Genomic DNA, 15,726 nt, shown 5'->3' on the forward strand with positions numbered 1-15,726 from the left:
ATGAATATCCTGACGCGTCCAAGCTTTATAATGGCAGTGAACGGGACCAACGAGTATGAAGCTCAAGAAAGTGCATCCATCCATCATAAAAGTACTTCACACAGCTCCGGGGAGTTATTAAAGGCCTTCTGAAGCGAAGCGATGTGTTTGTGTAAGAAAAACATCTAGCTTCTGTCAGACCGCTTTCCGTAACTTACGAAAAAAGCGTAACTGACGTCGCGTCAGTTATGCTTTTTTCGTAAGTTGAATAGTGAAAGCGTAGGACGTAGCTTAAGTGATTTGAACTGCGAGAGGTGTTACACTTTTTTCTTAAGTTGAATACGGAAGGTGGTCTGGCGGAAGCTAGATATTTTACTTCATAACTTGTTTAATATGGATATTTTTCTTACACAAACGCATCGCTTCACTTCAGAAAGCCTTTATTAACCCCCCGGAGCTGTGTGGAGTACGCTTATGATAGATGGATGCACTTTCTTGAGCTCGTTGGTCCCGTTCACTGCCATTATAAAGCTTGGACGCGTCAGGATATTTATTAATATAACTCTGATTGTGTTCATCAGAAAGAAGAAAGTCATATACACCTGGGATGGCTTGAGAGTGAGTAAAGCTTGGGGTAATTTTCATTTTAAAGTGAACTAATCCTTTAAAGTCGGCATAAAAAGGAAGTTGTGATAGTCTTTTCTTACCTATTGTGAAGTATATCAAAGTGAAACGGACTCACAAACAAGAAAAAATGTATGGCGGGACTTGATTTTGTCCATCAGAAATTGATTGGATCGCTGGAGCATTTGCTATTGGTGACTTCCCAACATGTTTAGTGATTGAAAAATGAGTACATTATTGGAAAACAGAGATGCCACTTCCTTCCGACTGCAGCTTTGCTCTGCACAGGTGGTAAATAGCTCTAAACACATACATACACCCCATTAGCTTTTCATTAACGAGTTGCACTTGTGTTTCTCATGCTGAAGATTCTCCTCCTGTTCCCAACAAGCCCCTCGACGGCTGGCCTGTGCCATCTAAGCTAGCAAGGCCCCCCAAAGCTCATTTTCCAAGACATTACCAAATACTTATGCTGTCTGTTTCCACAAGGCTCCTTCAGCTTGGTAACCCGAGAGTGAAACAATCGGAGCAATTATGTTGTTTTGAGAGTAATATCACTGGGGATGAAGAATGTGAGCCATGCTTTGGTAAGTGTGTGTCTTTAACAGCTTGTGAGTACATATGTTTACTTGAAGACAGAGAAGTACTGTGAGCTGAAAATGTGTGGAAAACAAAAAATCCCGAATGAATAAGTAATTAAAAGTTTAACGTAGGTTATAAATAGAGTAAGGACATCACTGAAACTGAATCGAAGAGTGGTAGTGATTCAGTTTGATTCATTACAGCTGTTGACACTTCAACAGTAAAAACATGACATGCAACTCCGTCTTTAATTGGAAAAATGTTGCTTTCAATTCCCCACACCACTGAACACTATTTTTTCCCTTACAAAAAAAGAAACGTATTCAAGTGTGAAACTTTTTTTAAACTAAAAATATGAGAGTATACTTTCTTATGTACTTTAAGATATGCTTAACAAAATGTATACTTAAACTTGGATTATACTGACAAGTATACAGAAAAGTTTAAGTATATTTGGCCTGTACTTGTACTTAAACAGTTGATCGAGATATACTTCAGAAAAGTATAATTTAGTATTATAAGTACTGTACACTTGGCTTGTGTTTACTCTTTTGATATAGCAGCCTATTAAATAATATTAAAAAATCACACTTTTTTTTTTGTTGTTGCTTCTTTTAAAGTAGGTCTCCAGCATATGCTTTATATACTATCTGATAAACATACATGTTTAAGGTTAGTCAAGAGGAACAAGTTAACAATTTTGTCCCAATAAGTATTGAAATCACACTTACAAATTGTTTCAAAGCAGTTTCACTGTAATAAACACAAAAATAATGATCAATGATGCAAAATTAATCAAATATTTAAGGGTTAATCAAATAGACAAATTCGAATTGTGTTGTACAACAGCTCTAAAAAGACACTGTCATTATTCAGCTCCAGTCATTTCAATGTTGATTCAATTCAGTTCAATAACAGTGTCGCAGAATGCTGCAAAATTTGTCAAATTTGAAACAAAGTCAAATCAGCTATAAAGCAGCTCTACAGATAGTGTCACCATCCAGCTCAATTCAGTTCAAGTTTTGTTCTCATCCACCAGTGTTGGTGCAGTCAAATCAATAATATTACTGAATATTAAGTGTACTTACAAGGATATTTAGAAAATATACTTGAACTTTCATAAAATAAACTTAAAGTGTAAGGAAATACTTTCAAATACAAACACTAACCACCCCAATGTCTACTATATCCATGTCTGATTTTGGTTTTGTCTGGAGTCTGAGCACTTATTTTTCCCAATGGAAATAATTTCTGCCATTTCCCAATAGCTTTGGCTGGAGTGTCAGTTCCCAACTCATTGCTGTTAAAAAACTCTGACAACTAGAAAAGTGCAAAAGAGGCTTCAAGTTTGTCTCTTGAGTTCATATCAGCAGTACAATCTGTGGACAGCTGTACAATAGAGCCTTAACAGAGACAGTGACTTATGAAACAGCCATCTGACTCCCTGCTGTGAGTGTTTAACTCTTTCACAACTAAACCAGATAAAAACCAACACTCCTTAAGGAGGATGAAAGCCCACAAGCGTGCTCAAAGCCGTTTTTCCATGCACAGCCTGACGTGAAGGATTCTGTCAATCTTGTTTAGAGGCCTGTCGGGTAACTTCAAGAATGTTGCTCTGGTTGCTCCAGCAGTTTTTTTTTTTGACATTTCCCCATTGTGGCGGCCTCTGCTTGCATCCAAGGCCTTGTCGTCTTTTCAGGAATCTGTGTGAGGAATGACAGGAATTTTGCGCTTTTCTCAGTCTCCGTTTTCCTCTTTTCACTTCGTGTTGTCCGAATGGCCGGGGCCGTTAAGTTTTTCTTTTGTTTTTTTGAACGGTGACCAACAATAACAACATCCCATAAACAATGGAGTTGGTTGAGTTAATGGGGAGTTGGGGGGGTGAAGTGTTATTGCGTTTGGCAGCTGCTGCGCTGGCAGGCTCTCGACTGAGGGTTAGCAATGTGCTCTTTGTGGTAGTGAGGAGATATTATGTCAGTTCTTGGATATGCGGCAGGTCTCACGGGACAGAGGACTCTGCATCCTTTAGTAAACCCCCTCTGTCCTTTCTCACATGCATTCATTTTAACAGACACAATGCCATTGACAAAGCACCTGAAGCAACTTTAGTTCACTCACACATGGTTAATAGCAAACTAACAAAGCAAATGTTAAACATTTTCCTGGTGTACTTAATATTTAATTTGTTTATATAGTATACTGTATATACAGTGTATATGTAAAGTGGCCGAGCAGGATATTGTCGTGTCGTACATAAAGGGATAGTTCACCCAAAAATAAAAATTGTCATCAATTACTCACCCTCAAGTTGTTCCAAACCTGTATGAGTTTCTTTCTTCTATTAAACACAAAAGAAGATATTTTGAAGAATGTTGGTAAAGTTGATGGTAGCCATTGACTTCCATAGTAGGAAAAAAATTACTATTGAAGTCAATGGCTACCATCAACTGTTTGATTACCAACATTCTTCAAAATATCTTCTTTTGTGTTCAACAACTTATAGAGGTTTGGAACAATTTGAGGGTGAGTAAATGATAAGAGAATTTTTATTTTTAGGCGAACTATACCTTTGACGTTGTGTTTAGCCTGTGCAACATTGTTGAAGATCTAATTCATTGGACCCTCACACACTATGCACTTTGGTAAAAAGGGGCAGGGCCTTGGGCCTCGTTGATGCACAGGTGCTGGCCCAGTCCCGTTGCCATGACAACCGGTCTTGGTTGGCACAGGGTCCTGGCCGAGGTGTGCTGCTCTCAGGTTACAGATTTTGCAACTTTTGAGGGCCAAAGGACTCTTCCAACTCTCAGTGCCAAAATAACACACGAAATCTAATCAGCAACCAGAGCAACAAAAATATTACAAAAGCACAGTTGAGTGGTGAAAATGTATTAACAACAACAAAAAAGTCTTCTGTGTGCAAATAACAATACTGACCAAAAACAAAGGTTTTTCTGTCAGATTTGGGGTTTTAATAGAGGTTTCCCACTTGTGTAAGAAATCTGTATAAAGCATAATGAACTAAGATCCTGCTATAGTACTCATGAACGAATAAGTAAAGGTCTGACAATATTCTTCCTACAATATGAAGTGACCGCCATCTAGTGGTCATATTTTTGTGAAACAAATGGACAAGTTGAGGAACAGTTCAAGGTATTTTATTCAAAATAGAAAGAAAACAATAATATGTCACTCCATACATACAACAGAATTAATTAACACAACTAATTAAAGTGATTCATGAACACAATATTTTTAAGTGTTGACTAATAAAGCAACATGTTTTTAGTTTGTTGATCAGTCATTCTATTTTCAATCCTATTCCCACACAAATCAAACACACACACACGATTCACACATCCTTAAAGCCTCATTTGATGCATGATAGCAAAGACTTATTGTAAGTGTGTTACAAATATTCAATCCTCACTGAGTGACACATCAGTCCTCATGTTCATTCATTCATTCATTGGGTTTTCATCCACACACGTATAACTGGAATCATGATTTTGGCTTGTAGGGATCAGACCAGATCTTCACACCTAATTCAAATAAGACACATAACATGGCAATCATATAAAGAAACTAATGTGCATTAAATATGGGCCTAATGCAAATAAAATGTAGTAGGCTATTTACTAGAATCTAGAATGATCCTACTTAAAGCTTCAGACTACAAATCACATGTGTGATATCACATGTATTCTAATATGTTTATATCACATATATGTTTACAGTCCTACTTGCTAAACTCACAACACTTGACAGATGTCATAAAGAGTGAACATGACTTACCAACAGGCTGCACATCTGCTTGATTGACTCCAGCTCGATTCATCTTCTGGACCTGCTCTGTAAACACATGAACAAAAATTCAGACAGCAAAAACTGTAGGGAAATGCTGACGTTAAACTTTCGTATTGGGCAAATCTTAAAAAAAAAAAAACAAGCCCCTTTAACTTTTATTTGTTTGAATTCCCATTTTATTGTTACTTTTAAATGTTTTAAACATTTAATTTTTTTTATATTAATCTCAGTGGTGTTTAGTGTTATTTTGATACGCTATTTAAACATGTTAATATTTTGAATTAGATTATAATTTTATTTTTTTGCTTATATTTTCATTTTAGTTTTAGTTATTGTTTTTTTTGCCATTTTTATTATTTTTTTGTTTTTTATGTCTATACAGTTTTTATTAAGTTTTAGCTTTTAATGTTAGTTTATTTAATTTGGTATGTTTAGTACTTCAACTTAAACTAAACAAAAATGAAAACTAGCAGATAGCAGAAATAAGTTTTTTATATATAATTTATTACTTCAGTACATGCTTATTTTATTTCAAGTAATCAAATAAATTTTCCTTTTCCTCATTACTTTAATAAAATACTTTTACTACGGTGCTTTAAAAATAGAAGTCCTTTTTATTTAATTCAGCGTAGATTAAAGACAGTAAAACATTCTACAGTGACGTAAATTATTCACAATAATAATATGTCTATTATTTACATTAATGTTTCCACTACCTAAACTGAAACTAATAAACTGATTATAAGACTACTGGGTCACAAAATGCAATATAATAGAACGCGGTGTTATTTTATATTACATAAGTTTACTAACAACACATGAGCAGTGTCATAGTGACTAATGTCATCGATAAAGACTTACTGTAGTCTTCAGTGTGAGTGAGAGGATGGAAAAATATAGGATAAAAAGCCACAGCAACAGCTGCAATGAAGCCTCCAAATATGAGCGTTATCCTCTTATTAGTGGACATGATTTTGACAGATTCACCTTATCCGAGTACAGAAATCAACTCAATTAAGTTTTTCCGGGTTAAAGTTCACATATTAAAAACAAGTTTAAAGTCTACTATTAATCAACAGTTGTTCAATATTGGAAGTGTGTATTCAAAATAATTATAATTTAAAATATAATTCATATAAATATGATATTATACTCGTAAAATGTTAAAATTGTGAGCTAACGGTATGGAAGAATAATAATTGATAGTGGGACTTTTATGTTGTCGAGTGTTCTCCCGTCATGCTGTGTGTGTAGTGTTGCTGTGTCAGTGTGTGCAGTGATCGCTGTCTTTCATCAGTAATAATGTCCGGTGGTAACTCATACAGGCTGCGATGCTCTCTCCCCGCGCACGAGATGGATGTCAGGGGTCTCGCCGCTGCCGCGTATCCAGACGGAGCGTTTGTGTCCGTGTCCAGAGACCGAACCGCACGGGTCTGGGTACCAAACCCAAGGTACAGCACCACTAGCTTCCTCCTGCTGTGTATACCAGGTTTACTTTTGTTTTGTTCGTTACTAGGCTGAATATGTAATAGTTTTTAGAGTTAATGTATTGTTGACATATCAAGTGAAAATTGCCAAATCATGAGCATCATGAAACGAAACTGACCGGTTTTGGTTTCCTGACAGCGACCGATCTATAAAACACTCCACTAATGTAACGTTAAAGGAATAGTTCACCCGAAATGAAAAAGAAATGATTTACACAGTATCTTATTGTTCCAAACCCGTATGACTTTATTTCTTCCTGCATCTTTTTCCATACAATGGCCATAAAGGGAGACCGAGGGTGTCATTTTACCTTTTGTCATTTTTGGGTGAACTGTCCCTTTAAACTTCTCTAAGCGTTCTTTGAGATTCAGTTCATATTTGATTAGACAAAAAACAAAATATAAATAAAACAAATAAAATCATATATACACTGCAACTCAAAAGTTTGGCTTCAGTATTTTTTTTTTTTTTTAAGAAAATGGATTTATTGAGCAAGGATGCATTAAATTGATCAACAGTGATGGTAAAAGCGTTCACATTGTTCTAAAAAAAAATTGCTACAAATAAAGGCTGTTTTTTTCCTTTTTATTCATCAAAAAAAATCCTTAAGATATCAGTTTACACAAATATTAAGCAGCACAGCTGTTTTCAACATTGATAATAATAATAAATGTTTCTTGTTCACCAAGTCATCATATCAGAATGATTTCTGAAGGATCATGTGACGCTGAACACTGGAGTAATGACTGCTAAAAATGCAGCTTTGCCATCACAGAAATGAATTTTAATTTTAAATTATATTAAAATAAAAAATGGTAATTTTAAATTGTAATAATATTTCATAATATTACAGTTTTACTGTATTTTTTTGATCAAATAAAAGACAGCCTTGGTGAATATCTTACCAACCTCAGACTTCTGAACGGTAGTGTATAAAGGCTAAATTTTAAATGTATAATAAAAACACAGTCTTATTAAAAATGACATAACTTAGCTAACTCTTCTGTATTTTTTGCAGTGAAAATCAGGCCTTTACTGAGATGCTCTGTATGAACGGCCACTCAAACTTTGTGTCTTGTGTGTGTATCATCGCTCCTAATGAAACATATCCCCGAGGACTCATCGCAACTGGAGGTCACGACAACAACATCTGTGTGTTTTCACTAGACCGACCAGACCCTCTGTTCACCCTCAAGGGTCACAAAAACACAGGTACTGTCCACTGCTGCTAAGTATTTATTAAGTGGTTTAACTGCATGCAGATGTTCTTGAAATGCCACTGGAAGGATTTCTGTGACCATTCCAGGTGTTTTTTTGTGTGTTTACAGTCTGCACACTCTCAGCTGGCAAGTTTGGCACAATACTGAGTGGCTCATGGGACACTACAGCCAAAGTCTGGCTCGGAGAGAAGTGCATGATGACTTTACAGGTAAAATGGCAGGGTTCTTGGTATCACCACAGTAGGGCTGCACTATTAATCAAAATAAAACCGCAATCGCAATTTGGCTTAGTGCGATTATCAAGTGTCAAAGGCTGCGATTTAATTAAATAAATATATGGCACATGAGCAGCTCATGATCTGGTATTTTCAGTGTTTTGGAGCAGTTCGGTTCGCAGTAAATGCTGCTCCACATGGACCCATCTCTGCAAATGAATTTTGGTCACTTATAATATGCATTTGGGAGCACAACATGTGCCAACTATCTTCCTAAAATTTTCACGAGTTCACACTTACACGTAATCGGATAGGGTAAATTATGCATACTCTGTGTGCTATCTGAGGGCAGGGCTCCGAGCTCAGAATTTGGCCTGAACCCAAAGTACTTCCCCCATCATTTACTGGGATAGGAACAACCTATAAGTGAGGCGTGAGGCCTATAGTGACGCACATATATATATATATATATATATATATACAGGTCTCTTCTCACGCTGATTGGTTGGATTATCTCAAATTTTGTTAAAGGTTTAGTTCACCCAGAAATGAAAATTATGTCATTAATTACTCACCCTCATGTCGTTCCAAACCTGTAAGACTTTTGTTCATCTTCGGAACACAAATGAAGGTTTTTTTTGATGAAATCTGAGAGAAATCTGAGAGAAATCTCCCTTTGCTGACAGCTACATAACTGGAATTTTGACACTTCAAAAAGTTCATAAAGAGATCGTAAAACTAATCCATATGAATTGAGTGGTTTAGTCCAAATTTTCTGAAGAGATTTGATCGTTTATATGATGAACAGATTGAATTTAGGCTTGATATAAACAATAAACATTGATCAGCGAACATAAACAGAAGCTCAACTGAACCTGCTTGACACTCAAAAACAAACCTCTTGCTGAAGCTCAAACATGCAGCATAACACACGAGAATGAACCTCATTGGTTCTCGCACACGTCAAGCAAACATGTTTGAGTTTCTGTTTACCACAACTGATGTGTGAGTTGATGAATGTTTATGTGAATAAAAGCCTAAATTCAATCAGTTCATCATATAAAGTGATTGTTTCTCTTCAGAAAACTGCTCAATTCATATGGATTATTTTTACAATCTCTTTATGAAATTTTTGAAGCGTCAAAGTTTCAGTTGAAAAGAAAGTCTATGGCGGGACAGAAAGCTCTTTGATTTAATCAAAAAGATCTTAATTTGTGTTCCGAAGATGAGCGAAAGTCTTAAAGGTTTGGAATGACATGAGGGTGAGTAATTAATGACAGAAATTTCATTTTTGGCTCAACTAACCCTTTAAATAAACTTCATTATGAGAAGCACTTGTAAACCATCAGTTGTCAACAATTTTTTTTGCCAAAATAAAAGCTATATGGTTTAATGTTTAAAAATAAAGAAATTAAGACAGCCATAAATATTTGTATTGAAATTTTACAGTTGTACTGTAAAATAAAAGTATTAATAATGTTAATATATTAATAAATGTGTATTATTTTACACTAATTTTTACGGTAAAATATTATTTTTATTGTTTAATAATTTCAGTTTAATAATAATAATTATTGTCATATTGACATATAATCACAATTTTTGTCCAAATTGGATTTTTTTTAAAATTACATTTGCAATCACAATTTTTTATCAGTAAATCGCAATTTAATTTTTTAGTTTTTTACCACAAATCGTGCAGCTCTACACCACAGCTTTTCTTAAACATGTTTTTTCTTTAAGAGCGAGATCAGATACGCTGCAATCGATTTCAGTACAGTGTGAATATGTGCTGACTGGTTTCCTCTGTAATTGCTGCTCCTCAGGGACACACCGCTGCTGTTTGGGCTGTGCTTATTTTACCGGAGCAGGGCTTAATGCTGTCTGGATCAGCTGACAAGACCATCAAATTATGGAAAGCTGGTCGCTGTGAGAACACCTACACTGGTAATTTGGTGCAACTGATACCTTTAATGCTTTTAACAAGACAACAATGTTTATTTGATGCTGAATATAGAAATATTGGAGCTTGTTTAATTTTAACAGCTCTCCAGAAGGGGTCACCATTTGTAAAGATTGTGGCATGGGTGACTCCAGTTGTACGAGATATTTGAAATGTGTGTTTCCTGCAGGTCATGAGGACTGTGTGCGAGGGCTCGCGGTGATAAACGACGTGGAGTTTTTCTCCTGCAGTAATGACGCCAGTATTAGACGGTGGTTGGTGACGGGTGAATGCGTGCAGATTTACTACGGTCACACAAACTATATCTACAGCCTTGCTGTCTTCCCTAACGGACAAGGTGATTATCTTTAGTTTTGTTGTATGTTTGATACATTTTAGTGTATAAAATCTCCCATATTGTCTTCTTTTTTTCCTATCATAGACTTCATAAGCACTGGAGAGGACAGGACACTGAGGGTCTGGAGGAAGGGGGAATGTTCCCAGACTATCCGTCTTCCTGCCCAGTCAGTTTGGTGCTGCTGTATTCTGCCTAATGGAGACATTGCTGTGGGAGCCAGGTATACATACTATTTCTGTTTCATCTATCTAAACTAGTTGCAATTTATTAGCCTGCATGAGTCTGAGCGTTTCACATCTCTCTGAAGCGATGGCATTATCCGTGTGTTCACTGAGAGTGAAGACCGTGTAGCAAGTGCTCAGGACCTGCAGGCTTTTGAGGATGAGCTCTCCAAAGCCATCATCGATCCCAAGACTGGAGACTTGGGCGACATCAAGATAGAGGACTTACCTGGGAGAGAACACCTCAGTGAACCAGGTAAGCAGATTGAGGTGTGCCTTGTACATAAGCAGTGTTTTCAAGAACATTAAGCAGATGTCTTTGCTTATAATGGATCTTTAGTTTGAATTAAAAATAAAATAGACTACCATTCAAAAGTATGGAATTTTGAAAGACATGAATACTTTTATTTAGCAAGGCTGCATTGATTAGAAGTGATAGTAAGGACATTTATATAGTTGTAAAAGATTAAAAGATTTTTTTAAACTTTGTATTAATCACAAAATCCTGAAAAAAGATTTTGTTTCCTCCTATTTCTCTGTGTTCTTCCTATTGTCCTCCTATTTCAAAAAAAATATTAAGCAGCACAACTGTTTTCAAAATTGATAATAATTATAAATGTTTCTTGAGTAGCAAATCAGCATATTAGAATGATTTCTGAAGGATCATGTGACACTGAAAACTGGAGTAATGATGCTGAAAATTCAGCTTTGCTATCGCAGGAATAAATTAAATTTATTAAAAATATATTATAATAATAAATGATAGTATTATATTATGGTGTATTATAAGCAAGGGTGCACACAAGTTTTTGAGATTCGGTTTGGTACTCATACTGCACATAGTGTGCCCCATTAATTAATTAATAATCATTTAATTATAAAAAATAAAATTAATAATAGCCTTATTGCCCTTTATTTAGTTAGTTTTTTAAATAAAATAATAAACAAAATAATAAATAGTGTGATAATACTATTATATTTTAAAATAAAACATGTTATTTATGTTAAAATGTTATTTATATTAAAATGTTAATATTAAATAAAAAACCCAATTATTTCATAGTACACTTAAAAATATAATGCTAATATTTACATTTTAATTTTTCTTTATTTTTCTTTCTTTCTTTTTTTTTTTTAATATATGAATTTTCAGCATTTTCAAACCTAAAATCATCAAGCTTTTATTTTGGTGGGTTGCCAGGAAGTACATGCACTGCCAGTTTTAGCACTACCAAGTGAAGCATGTCAGTGAATGTCACAGTTTTGCGTTTTGCTCTGAAACCGGCAGATTTATTTTGTATTCAGTTCACATGGAAATCTTATACAGCATTACAGTGAGTCAATCTAAAATGGTGATTGTGCATTAACAGCTGTCAACTATATCAGTATACAAATGAGTGGTCTAAACTCATTTATCCAGCACATTTTTCACCTGTGCATCACTTATGTGGTCCCCTGATAAGCTTATTTAAAATCCTAACGTTTGCTCACTGTATTGTATATTTGTAGGGAATCGTGATGGACAGACACGGCTCATAAAGGAGGGCTCTAATGTTGAAGCATATCAGTGGAGCATGAGTGATGAACGCTGGGTGAAGATTGGAGATGTAGTGGGCGGGTCTTCTCAGCAAAGTTCAAAGCGAGTGATGTATGAAGGCAAGGTGAGACGGTAGTACATTTTGTGCACATTGTAGTTTGTATGGTGTTTCAGTGGTTTAAAAATCAATTTGTTTAATGTCCAACATTGATACTGACCAGAGGTTAAACCATAGTTAATCAAGTAGCAATCATGTTGTAACCTCTGTGCTTTCTCTGCCTGAAGGAGTATGACTTTGTCTTCACCATCGATGTGAATGAGGGAGGTCCACCCATGAAGCTGCCTTACAATGTGACCGATGACCCCTGGCTAGTAGCTCACAACTTCCTGCAGAAGAATGACCTGAGCCCCATGTTCTTGGATCAGGTGGCCAATTTCATCATCGAAAACACTAAAGGTCACACTCTAGGGCCAGCCCCAGCCTCGGCCACAGACCCCTTCACAGGTAACTGGATCACTAATAAATACCTGGTGTGGTACTGTATATATTCATGTACACACACCTTGTTCAGTTGAAGGTAAAGACTGAAATGTGTTGTATATTCCTCCTGTGTTCTCAGGTGCAGGGCGATACATCCCAGGTTCAGGAGGCGGCAGCCAAGGATTTGGTGCTGATCCTTTCACAGGTAAGCCTTTTTGAATAGCACTTGTTATTTTCAAATATGAAACCAAAGGTTGTTGTACATTTATGAGAGATTTTTGTATTTGTTTGTGCAGGAGCTGGCCGGTATATACCCGGGTCAGAATCCACAGTCACAGTGCCTTCAGGCGGAGCTGATCCTTTTACTGGTAAAATACATAGAAATGCGCAAATACACAGCGGCACACTCACACATGGATCATGTACACTAACGTACCTCTCAATTCTCTCCAGGTGGCAGTGCATATTCCTCTTCCTCTCTCCAGAAAGCTACAACAAACATCTTTTTCCCCAATACCGATGGAGTTATGTTTGAACAGGCAAATACCACTCAGATTCTTGGTAAGTGACACGTTTACATCAGAATCTGACTTACTCAACTCAAAAGTCTCGGCTCCAGCTTTAAGATGTAAGGTGGGCCGCAGGACTTTCAGGTTGGGCTGAAAAATTGCAAAAAAAAGTGCCATAAAGTTACATTTTTAGACATAGTACCATGGTAATAACACAATATTCTGTGAAGTAGTGTTATTTTAGTATTTTTGATGTACTATTAGAGTTTTTAATATTTTGAATTAGATTTTTTTGTATCTTTTTAATTTTAAAGTTTTAGTAATTTTGTTACTAAAATATGTCTATATAGTTGTTTATCAAGTTTTACTTTTTAAGTTGAGTTATTTTAGCCCTTCAAACTCAACCTTAACTAAAATGAGAAATGTTGCCCCCTTGGCAACTAATTGAAATAAAATATGTTGTTTTTTTTTTGTTTTTTTTTCAGTTAATGTTTTTTATTTCAAGAAATAACTTTTTTATGGTTTTAATTTTCATTAAAGTCAATGATAAAACCTTGTAGTACCATGTCAATACAGTGAATCATTCAGTAGCATGTGTATGTGTTTTTTGACTTCATCTACGTGGGCCCCTCGTGACTGGGTGGTCCAGGCCCCTCTACAGAGCCGGGCTGCTCGATCTATAATGTCAAACTTGCTGACACAACCTCTTCTGTATTCCCACATGACATTTCCCCAATATTATGTATAGGTAAGCTTCGGGAGCTGAACAACACTGCTCCTGCGGACCATAAGCTGAGTGACGCAGCATTGGACTCTCTGGAGAAGTTGTTAGTCCTAGTTACAGACCTGAAGAATCAGGAACAGCCCACAGCAGAGCAGATCAGTGTTCTCTGGAGGACTTGCCACTGGCCAGAAGGTAAGACATTGAAATTACTTTATTAAAAAATAAACAATTCACTATACTACCAATGTTTAGCAAAAAGTATCACTGAGGGCAAGGGTGTCCAATCCTTCTCCTGGAGGGCCAAGGTCCAGCAGAGTTTAGCTACCTACAACCCTTTTTAAACCAATTATCAAGGTCTTAAGAATTAAAAAAACGATCAGGTAGTCTGATTACTCTGCAGGAAGATAGCCTACCAGAAGCAGTCCTGACTAGTTTATTTGAAACATTTGATTTGGAACCTGGGGCCAGTTGCATAAACGTCTTAAGAACTAGTCTGACCAACTAGCAGTTAGCCAAAAGGTAGTTAATTTTATTTTTCAGATTCAAATGAGACCAATCTACTTTTTATGTAACTTTTTGACTAGTCTTAAAGAAAAAAAAATTGATGACTAACTAGTAAGATTAGTCTAAGCAGTTTATGCAACCGGCCACTGGTGCACTTTCTTCTTTAAATTTGGTTCCTAGCGCACAAACGTTTTTTTTTTTCTTTTTCAATAATCGATTACATTCTTATATCTTAATACAGAAGAAAAGATCTTTTGCTATTTCTGTTTCACCATAACTTTAATCCAAGATTGTTTCTCTGTAAATCAAAATCGCCCATCAAACAGACTGTTGTAATTACTATAGTAAAGCTCAATTAAGTAATCAGTCATCACCTCCCTCCTCAGACATTGTTTTCCCTGTGTTGGACATCCTGCGCTTGGCTGTGCGCCATCCTGAAGTCAATGCCCAGCTTTGTGGTGGGACAGAGGGTGCCAGTCTTTGCAACCATCTCCTGGGTCTCATGTCCCCCGAAGGCAGGCCTGCAAACCAGATGCTGGCGCTCCGCACTCTCTGCAACTGTTTCTCTGGGTCCCACGGCCGCGCTCTACTCTTGGGGCACCGTGACACAGTCCTCTCCCGGGCCGGAGACCTCCGTGCTGTCTGCAACAAGAACATCCACGTGGCGCTGGCTACCCTGGTGCTCAACTACGCTGGAAGATTGTACGGTCAACCTGCTGAGATCGAGGCCAAGGCACAGTGCTTGTCAGTGGCTAGCACTGCCTTAGAGGTCGTACAGGACAAAGAGGCTGTCTTCAGGCTGCTGGTGGCCCTGGGGACCACAGTGGCCAGGGACAACACCGCAAAGGACCTTGCACGATCTTTGGGTGTCAACTCTCAGATTTCTAAATATGCCAGGGTCTCTGATCCGGCTAAAGTGGGGGAGTGCTGCCGACTAGTGCTTGATGCACTGCAGTGATGTCAGGAAGGTGTCGTAGGATGCAAACCATCTTCTCCTTCCATTACTACTCCTCCATGATAAAACCACCCTCTCAGATCTCTTAAACCTCATTCTCTATCATTAGTTTGTATTTAAATTTTCACATTTTGATGCTGAATGGATATGAATGAATGCATGATGTGAATAAACACTGGTGATTAATCTAAATCGTTCTTAAAGCAAGACTCATGTTATTGATGTAGATCAGTGGTTCTTAACCTTTTTGATATTTTTAGGTTAAAACCGTGTCTATATTGCATGTGAGCGGCAAGACGTGACAAAATGAAAGAGAACCCATTATAATCAGTGATACGGTGCCATGCGACGACACAGACAGTAAAGTGATGTCCCGTTCTATTTCTGATGAACTCCATGCGTTTGCACTACTTCCAACAACAGGACAAATGCATTAAGAATTTTCTTTTTTGACGTGTACAGTATAGACCGCACCAAGGTGTTGCGGCACAATGCGACAACGGTCACACCCGGTGTAGACATACTGTAAGATATTTCTGCTGTTTCTGCTTTAATTGACAAAGCTGCTTGTTTTCGATTTTTT

The 15,726-nt window shown here is 36.8% G+C and overlaps 2 protein-coding genes across 2 annotated transcripts; one reads left to right on the plus strand and one right to left on the minus strand.

Moving 5' to 3' along the window:
• Positions 1-4,324: 4,324 nt before the first annotated feature.
• On the minus strand, positions 4,325-6,041 carry smim20 (small integral membrane protein 20). Its single transcript, XM_051900979.1, has 3 exons — positions 5,851-6,041; positions 4,978-5,034; positions 4,325-4,724 (listed from the first exon to the last, which is right to left on the minus strand). Exons 1-3 carry the CDS (start codon positions 5,957-5,959, stop codon positions 4,684-4,686), a joined length of 207 nt encoding a protein of 68 aa, XP_051756939.1. The 5' UTR covers positions 5,960-6,041; the 3' UTR covers positions 4,325-4,683.
• Positions 6,042-6,201: 160 nt separating this feature from the next.
• On the plus strand, positions 6,202-15,335 carry plaa (phospholipase A2-activating protein). The gene is made up of 14 exons (XM_051900971.1): positions 6,202-6,440; positions 7,496-7,689; positions 7,806-7,906; positions 9,739-9,859; positions 10,045-10,212; positions 10,297-10,432; positions 10,520-10,689; positions 11,943-12,094; positions 12,256-12,475; positions 12,591-12,656; positions 12,748-12,819; positions 12,905-13,012; positions 13,709-13,876; positions 14,575-15,335. The coding sequence occupies exons 1-14, from the start codon at positions 6,292-6,294 to the stop codon at positions 15,144-15,146; spliced, it is 2,397 nt and encodes a 798-aa protein (XP_051756931.1). The 5' UTR covers positions 6,202-6,291; the 3' UTR covers positions 15,147-15,335.
• Positions 15,336-15,726: the final 391 nt, after the last annotated feature.

The sequence above is a fragment of the Ctenopharyngodon idella genome, chromosome 7 (assembly GCF_019924925.1).
Source record: "Ctenopharyngodon idella isolate HZGC_01 chromosome 7, HZGC01, whole genome shotgun sequence".
Classification (NCBI taxonomy): Eukaryota; Metazoa; Chordata; class Actinopteri; order Cypriniformes; family Xenocyprididae; genus Ctenopharyngodon; species Ctenopharyngodon idella.